Raw genomic sequence first — 17,448 nt, 5'->3', positions numbered from 1 at the left:
AAGTATTCATGTTAATATACCAGAATATATTCCTATAATTCTCAATCAAAGAATCTGCGGAATTTACTGCGCATCGTGTAGCGTGCTTGAAGAAGTTTAAGACCTGTAAACCTCAAAAAAGAGTTTCCATGGTAGCGTTTGTTTATAGCTAGCTGTTTGTGCGACTGAATATTAAAACCTTTTCTTAATATTAGAAATTTTCTTTTTGTAATTGTGCTGCATGCTATGATGATAAAAAATCTTAAATTTGAGCACATTTTGACCTTTATAATTGCGCAATTAATTTTCCTAAGTAAGTTAAACTCGCTAACGGTGCATGCTTGCGGTCCCCCAGTCTGTCAACAGGCCTGGGTGTCATGGAAACGAGACACGCTGACAAAATAAACAGCTGAGTGATGAACTTATATATAGAAGCTTCAAACATATGTAATAATTTATTAGCTAGTTGACAAATCATAGCAACCAAAATGCATCACGTGGACTTAGTGGCTTTTTAGAGGCTTTATATACACTCGATAAACACTTTCCCTTGTTTGTTAAACAGTACGTAAAGAGAATTGATAATTCATTGAAGAAAATTGGAAAGAAGAGAGTGTTGATTAATATTTGTAAATCATTCAGTCTTGTAAATCAATCTTTCATTTCAGACAACTCAGGTTTTGAGTGGTAGCTAGCTACCCCCTCCCCCTAGGTCCCGTTTTGTGTGCGCGGATAGTTTAAATACACGCTTTGTGGTCGCGTCTGCGTCGCGAACCTGACCAAGTTCGCTTTGTGGTCGTCTTATTCATATTATGGCTTAAGTTGTGGGCCGCCTAAAGATTCCTACACGGATAAAACTTTTAAAATTTTTAGTAAGCAGTATACTTTATTTATGATTTTGTTTATACGACCTGAAGATTCCTATATATACGGATAAAACGAACTGTAGTGGATGATTTTCGGACTTATCGAGCTTATATTTTAATTTTTTGCGATGATCATGCGCGCACGAGTCGATGCAAGCATACGTTATGCCTTTGGATTTAAAAAAATTCACCTCTGTTTCGTTTCCGCTTCCGGCTCCGAGTACTGTTTCTAAATTATACGTCCCCCTGTGGTCCTAATTTTCATATCCATATGGCTGAATTTAAAACGAAAATGTCGAAAACAGTATATATTATAAGGGCCCTTACACTGGTGAATTTGTCAATTATTTGGTGTAGGTGCAGATGACTATACCCAAGTAGACTGTGATTTATTTGGGTGCGTCATTTAAACAGGCATGCGGGTATTCATATCTGCGAGACCTGCAATCCCATGCAATATAATATGTGCCACCATGAGTTTTCAATGTTGATCCCTCTACCCCCTATCTCAATGTTGGCCCCTATTCCCCCTAACTCAATGTTGACCCCCCTTCTCCCTATCTTAATGTTGATACCCGTTCCCCCAATCTCAATGTTGACCCCCCTTCCCCCTATCTCAATGTTGACCCCCCTATCTCAATGTTGACCCCCCTTCCCCCTATCTCAATGTTGACCCCCCCTTTCCCCTATCTCAATGTTGGCCCCTCTTCCCCCTATCTCAATGTTGACCCCCTTTTCCCTATCTTAATCTTGACACCCGTTCCCCCTATCTCATTGTTGACACCCGTTTCCCCTATCTCAATGTTGTATTTCAACAGTTAAAAGACTAACACCTCGAATAGTGAAAACAATCGCTACCCAACATTGAAACAGGGTGCGGGAGCATGTAGTGTCTCATTAACTTTGTGGCTGTTGCATGACTCTTTGGTTTGATTCCAGAAAAAGGGATACTAGGAATTAGGAAATGTTGAATAACCCCTGCTGTGTACGAGCTAATGCCATTATAATTTGGTGTATACATAATATTAAAGTGTGTTTCTTCATCCATTTCATCTCTGGTTACAAAACATGCCTTGGAATGAAATTCAAATTAATAGGTTAGCTGCAGAGAAGATCGTGCTGCATGGATTATTACTTTCCTGGTTGTGTGAAATGGTCTCGGTTTTTTGTTCTTAGAAAAACCTGTCCAATTTAAGTATTTGGGTATTGCGGTATATGCAAAGTGAAAGTGATACTGCATAAATTCTAATATTTTGAGCGTTGAAAAATCGTCGCGAAGATGAGAATGTCAGTGGAGATAAATAACTTACAATAACTGTAACAATCCATGTTTACAACACAAGGATATCACTTCTGTGTATATATAGATACGTTTTTGTATTTTTTTTATGCTACCTCAAAAGTGCGAAGTTTATTTTAAGATGAAACAATCAATAAAAAGCTCTGCTGTATCTAGAATATAATTATATTTGTTAGGGACCTTAGGTCCATTCAGAATCATCTATATAACTTGCATGTGTGCTTACGTCAGGTTTATATTTTATGTCGGTCGTTGAACCATTGACATGTCGCGATGCGATGTGGGGAACTTGGAGGACAAAATGCACTTTATTTTACACGCTTGAAAACTTTAACGTAGGCACTTCTGTAAATGGCTTATCAACGGCTTTGTCCTCGTTGAACAATCTAGACTATTTCCGTGTAATGAATACTGAAATGGGACTTTCATTTTGGAAAATCAAGATGAAATGTGTAAAATACTTCCAAATTCAGGCCTGAAGATACTGTATCAGTAGATGATATGCAACCCAAACTAAACCAAACTTTGTAACCCAAACTGTGAATTCGACATTCAGTGTCGTTGCATAATAGGCATACATAATCTGTCGCGCAATATATCTGCATGACAACGAGAACTGAAAAGCTATAATGCTATAGCTACAATTCCCTTTTAACGATATACACCCAGACACTGTATTTATTTACTACTATATATATTAGCCAAATTGCCAGGAGCCGGTTGTATCACTTGTATGAAAGCTTGATAGCGCTATCCACCGAATAGTGGATTTTTAATCGCTTTAAAATCCTCGTTGTTTGGTATACCTTTGATTAGCATTCCTAAATCCAGAATCCTTTAATAATTGTTTGTTCCATGCAAAGATGAAATTTTATTGCTCTTCAAATCTTCATTTCCACGCATTTAGATAAAAAATATGCATTAGCATGTACTTCAACAATAACTGTTAATTGAATACGCAATAATGTGTATACGTGCCTCGCAAAGAGCACGACTCTGAAATGTTATGAATAGGTGATCTTTTAGGTATGTTTATAGCTAATTTGTTTCGTGAATGTAGCTATATATAAACGTGATCGACCTTTTTGACATTGAGATTTAATGAACCTAACCACTTTATTCGACGGCAAAATCCATTACCTTGGTTGCCAGACATTAATGTGAATCTGTCTATATATATATAGTAACATGGCATGACGGCGCAGATCCGAATCTCCAGATGTGCATGTCTGGTCTTAATTAACATACTCTTTAGGGGAGGAATATCTATAGTTAAGAGAACCGCAGTGCATTGAAAAGAAATGCAAATATAGACAAGGATAAGATAATATATGAATTATTATGAAAAAGATTACATATTGCATATTACATATATACATGAAAGTTCTTAATGCTGCTAAAAATTACTAAACGGTTACTGCATGATGAAGACTGTTGATTTCAAACGTAGTTAAATGTCGGTGGAATAAAGTGATGTAAAACGATATTTGATTATAAACTACGTGACACTGTGCCTCACACCAATATCAGAGCATCTTCGATTATATTATTGTACGGGTGTTCTAATTAGTAAAAATCGAGTATATTATACAATTACTTAAATTATGTAATTATACAATTACAATTACTTTTCTTAACTCGAGCAACATTCCCTAGTGTTTTGATCAGGCCATCCGAACACGGAAACCATTAAGTAGTTGTTTTATAAAATAACAACGGCAAGGCCTGAATCTAAATTTAAATTTTTAAAAATTTTAAATTTCCGTGTTTGCATGGCCTGATCCAAACACGGGCTTCGACCAATCAGAACACACGTTATATATGCATGTTATTTATAAATCAATTTCCATGCGTCCAAGCGCACCAATGAAATTAGTAAATATATATAATATTTTAGTTGCAGTAATAGGTAGAATTTTTGTGCACTGTTTCAAACCTTTTTAAAATCTTCAGATGTTATCTCAACTTTGCTTACAACTGATTATGACTGAAAACTCATTTCTCAAATCTTTTTCTCTTTCTTCAGCAATTTTTGGAATTCCCTTCTCAGCTTTCTTTGCATCTTCCTCCAATTTTCTGCATACTTCACCCATCCTTGCATGGCCGCTACTTGATCTCAAACCAGCGAAACTTTGCAAACCATTCACTCCAACCAGTAAATACTTATCTGAAACCTCAACGTAGAATCCTGAGATCCATTTTACCATACAAGCAATTTTCATGGCGTATTTGGAATCTTCAATGATCGTCTTGCGCGTATTATATGAGATTTTCTGGCAACCATTAAGCTCTTCGTTTGTTGCTTCAGCTAATTTGCCGAACCCTAAGGCCTTGTTCGCATTTTCTCGAAGACGATCTTTCATTAAATCATGAAACGTTTGAAACATAATCTTCAATTGCCTCCAAATTTTTTAACCTTAGAAACTCGCGTACCCTCTTCCAGAGCGTCTTTGATCTTTGACTCAAGGCTTTGGTTCTCTTTTTTTTCTTTCTTTTCACTCTAAATAAGTATGCGCTATGTCTAAATATGCATTTAATTTATGCATATTTTTTTTGTACCTACAAGTTATTATAATTACTAAAGTCGCCATGCAATCATACAAGAAAATTATTAAATATGCATTGTTTTAAACAACTGAAGTTTGATGTTTTATGTTATAATTGAGGTTAAAAACAAATAGTTATTAATCAGACTGCAAAGCAGGAATAGAGCTCAAGAACACTTTTCTGCAGCCATTTAGACTTTTACTGCATATAAAAGTCAATATTGATCGCTATCAGTTGGGATAAAAAATATCGATGCATCGTTATATTAAATTGGCTTTACAAAACCAACGATTTCCATGCACTAGGCGGGACTCGCCTAATTTTTCAAATTGCGAGAATTCGACTGTAACAGATTCCCTTCACAGGTCAAAATTAATTGAAAAGAAAATCAAGGGTTGTTCGTTTTAGTGGAAAACCGCCATATTGAAGGCACTCGTCGAGAGCTGTGTGTAATGAAGTACACATGTTGTCTATGAAAAACAACTTGTCCTAAAATAAGTAGAACCTAACTTATTTGTATATTCATTCAAAGGTTCGATAAGAAATAAAGGTTGCATCGAGTGTCACACACAACCTACGAAACTGCCGTGACGGGTATAACGCGGTTGGAGAATCCCGCCCCGGTCCCGAAATGCCACGTCCTTTAGAACCTTGAGTCCTTCCACTGGATTTAAATTTCGAGAAATAAGTTAAGATGATATTTAGTACGCAGTACCCCATACCTCATTTTTTCCCGTAAAAGGTCCCCCACTCGTTCTCAGTTCCACTTTGGGCGTTGAGGCCTAAAATAGAGGTTCAAACAACAACGTTATATGGAGTATAGCTCGTGTGCATTTTCATGGCTACATGCGAAGAGTTTAAACTGTGTTAAAACAAAAAAACAACCCTGTACATACCTGTGTCTGTGGTATCATTGTTTGTCTAAATAATTCTACTGCGAAATTGATAGCGAAGTGTGTGATACGATCAATGAGTTTGTGTGTGATACGATCAACAGTTTCCCAAGGTGAAGGAGAAGCTTCGGCTGCATCTTGGTATTCTTTTTTTGCTTCATCAGACTTTTCGAGGACTTCATTTAGTTCGTCTATCGTTTTGCCGATTTCTTCAAGTTGTTCCGTTATAGGAGCGGCGATCTCTACACATTCCAGGCAATTCTTTTTAGCGTTTTTAAGATAATGCAGGGCGAGTACCCATTCCTGATGAGTGCCACTCTCCATAAATTCCAATGCCCTTTTCACGTCCGTAGCAAAGATTTCAGATTTCACGGAAATACGCTTCATGCTCCTGTGTGCTGCATCAAACGCATCGCAGACGCCATTGGAAACCTGAACTAGACATGCGCGGAAGGAATCTGGATACTTGATATATTTGAAATTTGTACTTTCACAATGTTCCTTTAAACTGAAATCCTGTTTTGCCGATGTAAGTAACAAACGGCCCAATGTTGCTATAACGGTGGATGACGCCAGACCTAGAGGCTTGCAGGCACTTGATATAAAAGATACCATTTCTTCATCATCCATAACGGGAGTTGTTTCTTGAATCGAGTCGTCTAACTGAGCCATTTTATCTGTTAGATCGAAGAAATGCATTAGGATATATATACGTCAACAAATTGCTGGTTTCCAAGTAGGATCTGATTAAAACTACAAATTTGTCAGTATAATCTGAAAAATATGGATTAATATGCACTAACTATACATACACAAATTTTTAACATTTCTTAACATTTATGTAAGTATATAACACTGACAACAAGTTGTGATTTAACAGGCTGTCGTTAGAAATATTACTGTTAAAAAATGCCTATTGATTACTATCTCTATAGTGACAATGAGTCCTATATTTTAAGTTCTTTGAAACTAATACTTTTCGTAAGATATTCTGATTTCGGAATTCATCTGCCCTAAGATGAATTATAATAATGGACAGTATTTTATATATTAAAGATCTCATTTAGTTTGAGCGACGCCATAATTATTGTGCTGAGCTTTTATGCACGGGCCTGGCTGCCACGGAAAAAATATCTTGCAATATATGCATATACCACAACACTACACAATATTCAAGGTGAAGTTTGATTATACAGAATTTGATTAACTACATATTTTATTTTATGACTATTATGAGGTTCAGTTCGGGATATTTGCCATCAAAACCTTTTGCGTGGTAAATGAACTTAACAGTACTTAGATTTCTGAAAACAGGAGGAACGATACTCTATTTCTTAGGTTATAATAAAAAGCGTTCCTGCTTGTGATTTGTATATATAGTTTAGGCAAGAATAATGTATCCCTTGAAGTCCAGCACAAATTGGGAATTGAAGAAGAATTGGGAATTGGAAATTTTTCGATCTGAAATGTTATGATGAAGTGGTCTTTTAGATACTTAAGCTAATTTGTTTCGTAAATGTATGTAAACGTGAATGTATATGTAAATCCTAACTGTCTTATCTGGCGGCAAAATCCCATTACCTTTGTTATCATGCAGAGGTTAATGTGACTCTGTCTTAAAACTAACACAGTGCATTGATAACAAATTCAAGTATAGACAAGAGTAGAATGGTATATGAATTATTATTATGAAAAACGTCACAACATATGGCTACATATACAAGTTCTTAATGGTGCGAAAAAATACCAAACGTTTCCATGCATTTATGTAAAGATTGCTGATTTCAAATGTGGAAATGTCGCTGGAATAAAGTAATACAAAACAATCTTTGATTAAACTACATTACGATGACATTGTGCCTAATTCGAGTTTTATATATACGTGTTATAATTACGTGTAATTATTAAATACGTATAATATATTTTAGTTGCAGTAATAGGTTGACTTTTTGTGCACTGATTCACCTTTTTAAACTGAATCGTCACATATGTGATCTGAACTATGCTTAGCTACAAACGATGATGAGATAACTCATTTCTCAATTCTTTTTCTCTTTCTTCAGCAATTATTGGAATTCTCCTCTCGGCTTCCTTTGCATCTTCCTTCAATTTTCTCCCTAACTCCTCCATCCTTGCATGGTCGCTACTTGATTTCAAACGAGTGATACTCTGCAAACCGTATATTTCAACCAGTAAATACTTTTTTGAAACCTCAACGAAGAATCCTGAGATCCATTTTACCACACAAGCAACTTTCATGGCTTGTTTGGAATCTTCAATGATCGGCTTGCGCGTATTATATGACATTTTCTGGCAATCATTAAGCTCTTCGTTCGTTGCTTTAACTTTTTCTCCGTCGCGTATGACCTTGCTCATATTTTGTTCAAGATGAACGTTAATTAAGTCATGAAACGTTTGAAACATAATCTTCAATTGGCTCCAAAATTCTTTAACCTTAGAAAACTCCGTGATACTCGTTTCCAGAGCGTCTTTATTTTTATTCAAGTTGCTGATCTTTTGATTAGATTTCTCAAGGTCTTTAGAGGCGATTTCCTTTAACTCTTGAAGCGTTTGTTTAGCTTTTTTTAATTCTTCATACTCTTCTTTCTTTTTTTTCTAAATAAGTATACGCAATGTTTAAATATGCATAGTTTGTAAACAACTAAAGTTTTAAGTTTTATGTTTTAACTGAAGTGAGTGTAAAGCATGTGTAGCCGGGTATAACTAATTTTCAATAGGACTGCAAAGGAGAACTTTAGTGAATATAGATTATAGTTGCATGGGGTAAAAAAGTTTTAAACGGATGAATCATATTAAGTGGGCTTTACTGAAAACAAACGATTTTCATGCATGCACTTGGCGGGATTTTGCAATCAAACGTATAATCTGCCGTACGTCCCAGTGTTGCAAGGGCCGGGCTCCCAAAATGCTACCAGAATGAAATTAAACTATTGTTGGAAGTATATAATCCTCTTTCAGAAAAATGTTTTGGCTATTTATTGCAAAAGTCTCACCCCCAAAACGGAGGGAATTGCATTTGCTGCACTCTGAAATTCAAAATTGTCTTGGGGGAGGATGCCCCCTAACTGCATGTGTATATCTCCCATAATTTACCTTTCTCTCCCCTCTCAAGATTCAGGTAATGTATTATCGCATTACTGTGGTACAAATTTCCGATAAGGTAACATCGAGTGTCACACCACTCACAAATAATAAAGGTTGGTGAATTCCCCCCTTCTCGAAATGCCACATCCTTTATAGAACCGTGAATTCTTCCACTGGATTTACATTTCGAGAGATAAGTTAAGAAGATACTTCGCTAGTATGCAGTACCTATACCTCTTTTTCTTCAGGCTTATCCTTAAACGCTTTTGTAAAAGGCCCTCCACCAGTTCCCAATCCCAAAGTGGACGTTAAAACCTAATAGAAATGTTTAATTTAAACAACGACGTTAGAGTATAGCGCGCATGTGTTTTTAAACAACATGTACGTGAAGAGTTTAAAAGCGTTTAAAAACAAAAAATGAAGCTATACATACCTCGGGCGGTAGCATCGTTGTTTGCTTCACTGATTCTAATGTGGTATTGATAGCGAGGTGTGTGAAACTATCAAGTAATGTAACTAAAGTATCTATCCAAGGTGATGGACAAGCTGCGGCTGCATCTTCGTATTCTTTTTTTGCTCCATCACACATTTCGACTTGTTCCTTTTCACTCTCCATCATCTGTTCTGTCTTTTTATTAGTTTCATCAATTTCTTTTCTTGTTGACTCTACTTCTTGGTAGATTTTCCCCTCCGATCCAGCAAGGATTTCGTCAAGCTCCCTTACCGTTTTGTCGACTTTTTCAAATTCTTCCGTTATGGGGGCGGCTATCTTCACACAATCCTGGCAAATCGTTTGAGCATTGCGAAGATAATGCAGGGCGAGTTTCCATTCATGACGAGTGCCACTCTCTGTAAATTCCAATGCTCTTTTCACGTCCGTAACAATGTGTTCAGATTTCACGGAAATAAGATTCATGCTCCTGTGTGCTGCTTCAAACGCCTCGCAGACGTCATTGGAAATCTGAACTATGCACGCACGGAACGAATCTGGATGCCTGATATATTTGAGCTTTGCATTTGGGCAATGTTCCTTTAAACTGAAATCATCTTTTGCCGAAGTATGTAACAGATGGCCTAAAGTTGCTGTAACGATGGATGGCGCCCGAGTTAGAACCTGGCAGGCACTTGATATAGAAGATAACTTCAAATCCTCTGAGTAAGGCATTTCAATCTGTTGGATAGAAAAAATGCATTAGCATATACGGGATGAGTAAAAAAAAACTGACACCTTTGAAATTCAAATTAGCCGCATAGCGGCTGTAATGGGACAGAAGTTGCCTAAAATATCTCATGGGTATACGAAGCATATCAAATTAATTAACCCAAAACATAAAGTTTGTTCCCATTGGGAGTTAAAATGCATTCTAAGCTCTGTAAATACAAAAGAACAGTTTTATCAAATCGTTTTTGTTGATTGTACATGGGAATTGTCATATTCCAGCCATAAGTTCGCAGCCAATTTGAGTTTCAAAGGTGTCAGTTTTTTTTACTCACTCTGTACAGGGTGCCCCCAAAATGTCCAATGCTAACCATAAGAGGATATTGTTTCAAATATATATGCGTGAACTTCGACTGGGGCACATTGGTGGAAAAAGTAGCTAAAATTTTGTAAATGTAAAATGTTTTGTAAATGTTAAGCAAAACGTTTGTATTTAAAATTCTAACTTGGACAAATGAGAATTTTGGTTTTTTGGATTGCTGCAACAGCCACACAACATTTTGATCTGATATTTTGAAGCATAAGCGATTCGATGTTAGACTATTAGGTAATAAAAATTTACAAATTGCACTTTGGTCTAAATAGTTATCACTATCAGTCAAAGCTTCGCAAGGGACATTTTCTGCACGCCATCTTGTGTAAGTAAAATTAATCTCTACTCAATGTTTAATCTCAAAAAGTGCATGAGCATATAATATGTATTTATTATGCATTACTAATGCAATCTCGATTGTGATTGGCTAAAAACCTACAGATAATTCTCAATGTCTTGCCACCTACACGACATTGAAAATTATCCGTAGGTGACGTAATTTTTTGCCGCTAGTTATTTGGTCAATAATGACGCAGGCTTCCTCTCTTTGCTTCGGCGAATAATGCAAACTTCCGCTTGATAATTCTCGATATCACACTCAATCTCATCCAATAATTGTCAATAATATACATCAACGTTAACTCGTATATTTTAAATAAAAATTATGCCGCTTTCCTATTAAGCACTTATTCCACGCACGTGAGAAGTTCTTCTAATTTCTTTTCTTTAAAGCCCTGTTATACACGCGGTGCAATTTTTCATACATCTGTCTCACAATACTAATTAATATTTGCGGAAGATAAACAACATAACTAACTAAATAACAGAGATAAAAACATCCCTTGACTTCAGTGCTAATCTCTCAATTAAGTAATTTTGAATTGTATGCATGTAAAACACTCCTTATTATTTAAACTTTTTAATGTAGTCCTTCATTAAAAATTATTTTCAAGGGGCCGTTTGCATGTAAAGTATAAAAGGGACTGGTATATACATGAAATTTACCTAGCTATAACTAGATATATATTTTACATAAATGTAAATTAAAAAAACAAAAGAAAGTATAATTACACATCATATATCACGCACTCATGAAAAATCATTATATTTGGCTATTGAGAACATTTTTTAACCGACGACTACAACATTTGGCAAACTAAGTATTCCACAGCATCGCTCCAGAATAACTTATTCTCTTTTTCATAATTATAAAATTGATTTTAGGCGTCGGAATTTGAAAACTCTGATTACCCCTTACTTCAAACATTGAGCTATTGCTTGATTTACGCAGTTGTATCTTACTTTACATGCATGAGAATTGCTTTTTTGTTTTCATCCTATCGCTTGATCTTATTTCATACGATTTACCCGTTGTGATCCTGCATTATTTGTAACTTTTTAATCAAATAATTGCAGGAGTTATCTCAAATAAGACTACAATAGGCGAAATGGGGTAAAATTATAGCATTATAAATTTGCACCAAAGTCCTCATTGCATGCCGTATATAAGCTTTCATACGTCTTATTACACCAATTCCTTTTGAAACCTTGGAGACAATTGCAATTATATGATTTTTCAACAAAAGTCAACGACAATAAATTCTTATTATTTCCTAATCTTGTTGATGCCTATTATCATATCTTCATTTTTTCCTGTATTAAGAGTTAATTTTTTGGTTAAAGCAGCTACCTGTATGTATCCTTTCCAATTAAGTCATTATTTAATTGATTTTGAACAGATATTATTTTGAATTACTATTTTTTGTAATATTCGTATCATCGGCGAACATTGATGCATTTAAATATGTTAGGCGGTTTGGAAGGTAGTTTTATTACTTACAGTACTGTCCTGAAATACCCTAACACTGCGTTTGCGATTCGGTTTGCGATCAGGACAAGTTGCGGTTCGGTTGCGGTCGACCGATAGAAACCGCAAAGGACCACAAGGGAAAAATACGACCGCGGTTGCCGTTCGCTCCGGAACGGAATTTTACGAACAGCTGAAAACGACAACACAATAACCATATCGAGAAAATCTTAAGAAATGTCTGTCAGGCCGGTGTTTAACCTCCGTCTCACCACGAGTGGACCTCGGTCTGACCTCGGTTCAACCGTGACCAGGCTGAGGTGTGACCTAGGTTAACCGCGGTTTTTGTTAGCTTATTTCTGTACAGTACTGTATCCGATGATGACTTTCCACATGTCCTTCCGGTTATTCCTAATTTTACTCAATCTCTCTGTAAAGTAATCCTTTTTTATCTCTCTTCTATTTTCCTAAAGAAACATATTTTTATCGTGTTTGTATTGTTATAGTTATTTTAATGGCTCTTTTCTTCGAATAGACAATTTCCGACATATAATAGCTATATAAATCAGACTATGGTCGCTTAATGACGCTTATTCCCAAAAATTTCTGGTAAATTTCTTATATTCTCTCTTATATTATCTGATTTGTTCTCAATAGCCGAATGTATCTGGCTTACTTGTATATTTTTATGCTCAAAAGGCAAATAGTATCCTCTGTGCAAAACTCATTTAATTTGGCAGTGATCTTACCTATTTTAGGTTCATAACTTGGACTTCATAACTTAATCAGTCCTCACAATGACTTCAGGTAAGATGATTCCTGATCAGTGCTTTCTTCTTCTTTGGCGATATTCAAAATGTCCCAGTAACAATGTCCTTAGGACTTTGGTAGTTTGGTCAGCCAGCCGCCAGGTTAATTTGTGCCAACATGTAGAATTAACTCCTCATGCAGGTTTCTTTGCTATGCAAGGTTTGATGCGATGCCTCATATTCCCTGTTAATTGAATCTGGACATGTTTTGGCTTTCGGTTGAGATTTTGCGAGGATTAATCGTGTGTGGGCGCATTTGTTTTCTTTATCGAACGGGCTGATCTTTCGCTCTGCATGTTTTTGCGCATTGTTGTTGTCGACCTCTTTATTCGTTTAAAAGTTATTTTATAGTTAACTCAAGGCTTAAATACGTGTAAAGTGTTCTGACTAATTTCTTGAATAAATGTTTGAGACCCTGATTACTGAAGATTTGAGTACATTCTTCGTTTACTCCGTTTTGATCTGTATAGTTGAGTATATACATTCAATATTTTCATTTACTCATGAAAGGATGATTAAAGTGTATGATGTACTCAAAATAATTGAAACAATTGATCCATGGGAGAAGAGAAATAAACATATAGAAATGATAGAGCTATCCAGTGGAAAATAAAGTTAGTTTAGATCTCGATAGTCCGCACTAATTGTGCTGATTAACTGTAAAAATTACTGAACATGCACGAGCTTTACAGTTTCAAAATATCAAACTACCCTATTGTTGTAATACCGTCGGCAGAGAAGACTGAAGTTGAAGTCGGCTTGTTTTGGTCATCATAACTCAGGAATGATGGTAAATTAACTCATGGGCAGAAATTACTTATATAAAGCATAGCTTTACCAACTTTTCTATTTCGATCAGAGTTAATTGCTTGCTCGTTTGTCACTACTGTTGATATGCTCAATTCTTCTCTATCTTCACTCTTATTTTTGAAAGTTTTACTGCAGCAGTTGCACCTGTTTGTATTAGGAAATTGTTGATAGAATATATGTAAAAACAGGTTCAAACCTGTAAAAGGAAAAAGAATTCGCAATCCCATTAGGCTTTGTCAGCTTATTTGCATGTCATGAGAAATCACTGAACGTGCTCTGGAATACCAAGAATTGTACTTAGCCCGATTTCGTTGATCACAAGCAGTTGTCGAAATCGAAATCTGTACAACATAAAGTATTTTTAAAGACGTTTTCGTGTTTGAATTTTAGAGTGAACATTGTCACTAGAAACTCTCAATATGTAGGCACATCACGACATATAATTAATGTATTTCTAAAGAAATTTTATTGTCTACTAATTTTGGCGTAAATTTTGTCATGCACTAGAAAAGCACATGCAACATCCGCTTTTAATACGGTCTAAAAATGAAACAAGGTAAACGTGTATGCTTTCGACTTTGTCTGGGGATATAGCTACAGTGTATAGCTATACAAGTTTAAGAGTATAGTCAAAAAGTTTTTAGTTATTTTGATGCTTCAGTGACATGACATATGTATATAGTAGCTCTAAATTCGTTAACTCTTATTCTCTATATCATGTCAAACCCATGTAATACAATATTGATCGGCTTTTGCCTTCGTGATTGTTATCGTCGTTTTATATTTTAAAAACACAACCAGTGGTCCGGCCTCGTAAAGTTCACCTCACAGCAAATTTTGCCTTAGTTGAAACTTGAAATTCCCTAAATTTTTAGTTCACTATACTTCGACGCAACTTTTCGTGTTTAATTTTGGCGTAAATACTTTGTCACTATAGATAAACTCATGGCACATTACAACATAATTTTTATCTATAAATAAATTTTGGTGTAAATTTTGTCATACTATAGAAAAACACAACCTCCACATTACAGTCAAAATAATATGAAACAAGGAAAAAATGCTTTCGACTTTGTCTTGGGATATAATATATACTAGTTCAGATTAAAAATACCATGTACATGTATTAAATATAGCACATTATTTTTTAGCTCTACCAGTTGAAGTGTATAATCAAAACATTGTTAGTTATTTTGATGCTTCAGTAACATGACATGTGTAGTAGCTCTAAATGTGTTAACTTTTATTCTTTATCATATCAAACCCAAAGGCATGTAATACATTGGCTTTTTCCTATTATCATTGCTATCGTCGTTTTATATCTTATAAACACAATCAGCCAGTGGCCCGGCCTAGTAAAGTTAAGGCTTTCACACTTTCACTATAACCTTTCCCGTTTATTGCTCTTTAACACACTCGTCTGCCAATCACTGCAATTTTATTTCCGCGTCTTATTTTCATCTCCTCCTTTGACAGTTTCACCCTTGTGCCGATCGAGCTTTGGCGTTGGTAAATTTGTGAGTTTGAAATTAAAATTCCCTAAATTTTTTCTATACTTCACTGATTTCTATTCTGACGCAACTTTTTTTTGACGCAGCTGTGTTTAACCGGTTTAAACGAGACTCATTGAGGGTATCGAACAAATTATAGTGTAATTTTTTCTTAAAAAATGACAATTCGACGCAATTAGTGCTTTTAGCTACATCCAACCACTGCATGACGAAATCGTCTGTCAATACAGGGAAAGAATAATTTTGAACTTTTCTTTAGCAATGAATCGCATAAACAATAATATTCGCTGTGGAACATATGTTGAAGTCAGCTGTGCAGGTTAGCTTGAGACCTAGCTTGATGTTGTGGTATCAAAATATACAGAAAAGCTAACAGAAACGTACAGAAATAATTAAAGCTCAATTCTACAATACCAATTCTACTTTCGTTTTGAGCTCAAATTATATAGAACTAAAATTCCTTAAATTCTTTTCTCTGCCATGCACACTGATTTCTGTTTTGCACAACAAACCTGTCCATATATGGTTATTTTCGATCTACAAAAGATGCAGCTGTTTAACCGGTTTAAACAAGATTTGTTGAAGGTATCGATCAAATTCATTTAAACAATAAAATTTGCTGTGAAGCATTATTTTTAAGTCGGCTGGGGGTATATGAAGCCGTTCTGCACTTAACCCCCTAATTCTGTTTCTTAAAGCAAGTTCACTATTTTATGCCAAGAGAATATAGGTATAATTACGATTACTTAAAACAAGGGATAAAATTGAACAATAGTTTAAGTTTCATTCTGTAGATCAATAAGAGATGATGATCAACTTCTATCAAGAACAGTTTAGAAGTGATAGGGCTATCCAGTTAAAATATAGTTAGTTTAGTTTAGGTTTCCTCCTGTAGTAACACTAGATCAATAACAGAAGATCCTTACTGGACCTCTAGGAAGAACAGTTTAGAACTGATAGAGCTATCCAGTATCAAAATAAAGATAATTTAGGTCTCCGCAGTCCGCACTGAGCGTGCATTACGTAAACTTTGTCCGTGAAAAATCCCTCAACATGCACGCAAGCTTTACAGTTTGAAATATCAAACAACGCTATTAATAATACCGTGGGTAAAAAAGACTGAAGTTGAAGTCGGCTTGTTTTGGTCATCGTAACTCAGGAATGATGGTAAATTAACTCATGGGCAGAAATTACTTAGATAAAGTATAGCTTTACCAACCTTCCTATTTTGATCAGAGTTAATTGCTTGCTCGTTTGTCACTACTGTTGATATGCTCAATTCTTCTCTATCTTCACTCTTGTTTTTGAAAGTTCACTGCAGCTGTTGCACCTGTTTGTATTAGGAAATTCTGTGTTATGTCAAGTCATATGTTGTATGCTAGGCGGTTAGCCCCTTAATAACTTAGTACATATACTCTTCCCAAGGGTATATATAGAAATGGTTTTTTTGGTAAAGTGCAGGGGCGGAATGACTTTGCATATTCGTTTTGTCCATATTTGGTCATAGAATATATGTAAAAACAGGTTCAAGACAGGTTCAGACAAAGAATTCGCAATCCCAGTAGGCTTTGCCAGCTTATTTGTGAATTATATGCATGCCCAGCCCCTCTGAATAAACGATGCTACGTAGTTATGATCATGCAGGTATTTTTGTCTTTCTGTGTTTGTCACCACAAAGTGAATGGAATCAAAGAGAATTATTATACATCACTCTTAAAAATCAAAACTACATTTCATAGCCTGAGCTTCCCCCTATTATTTCGAAAATTTTTTCACATTGCGCGAATTTCCTATAGGTCAGGGCTCCAGTAAATATTAGGATCATCTCCTATCAATTGATCCAGTGTTACTACAGGAGGAAACATAAACTAAACTAACTTTATTTATACTGGATAGCTCTATCAGTTCTAAACTGTTCTTCTCAGAGAATGGCATTATTATTGTATTTTGGATATGGTATTACGAATACTTCAAAACACTTATTTAACGACGCTGCTATATATAGGCGAAGTATGTGGTATAGTTGGAATGGCCAATATAAAACCGCTTACAAATCAATATTGGTGATAGATTGCACTGCAGAGACAAAGACCCAAAACAAAAAAAATGTTGAAATTGTTAAACTCTACGTGAAATGTAAAGATGTATGCATGTTAATATGAGAAAATCACTGACCGTGCTCTGGAATACCAAGAATTGTACTTAGCCCGATTTCGTTGATCACAAGCAGTTGTCGAAATCGAAATCTGTACAACATAAAGTATTTCTAAAGACGTTTTCGTGTTTGAA

General features: G+C 35.5%; 1 protein-coding gene across 1 annotated transcript; it reads right to left on the bottom strand.

Annotated features, from left to right (window-relative positions):
* Positions 1-6,505: 6,505 nt before the first annotated feature.
* On the bottom strand, positions 6,506-16,471 carry LOC114527585. The gene is made up of 4 exons (XM_028549278.1): positions 16,379-16,471; positions 9,124-9,861; positions 8,925-9,005; positions 6,506-8,201 (listed from the first exon to the last, which is right to left on the bottom strand). Exons 2-4 carry the CDS (start codon positions 9,853-9,855, stop codon positions 7,596-7,598), a joined length of 1,419 nt encoding a protein of 472 aa, XP_028405079.1. The 5' UTR covers positions 9,856-9,861; positions 16,379-16,471; the 3' UTR covers positions 6,506-7,595.
* Between the last annotated feature and the right edge of the window lie 977 nt (positions 16,472-17,448).

This window comes from Dendronephthya gigantea, unplaced genomic scaffold (assembly GCF_004324835.1).
Source record: "Dendronephthya gigantea isolate DGI-Jeju-01 unplaced genomic scaffold, DenGig_1.0 000045F, whole genome shotgun sequence".
NCBI classification, from domain to species: domain Eukaryota; kingdom Metazoa; phylum Cnidaria; class Anthozoa; order Malacalcyonacea; family Nephtheidae; genus Dendronephthya; species Dendronephthya gigantea.
Note: the sequence above shows the minus strand (reverse complement) of the source record. Positions and strands in the feature narration are given on the sequence as shown.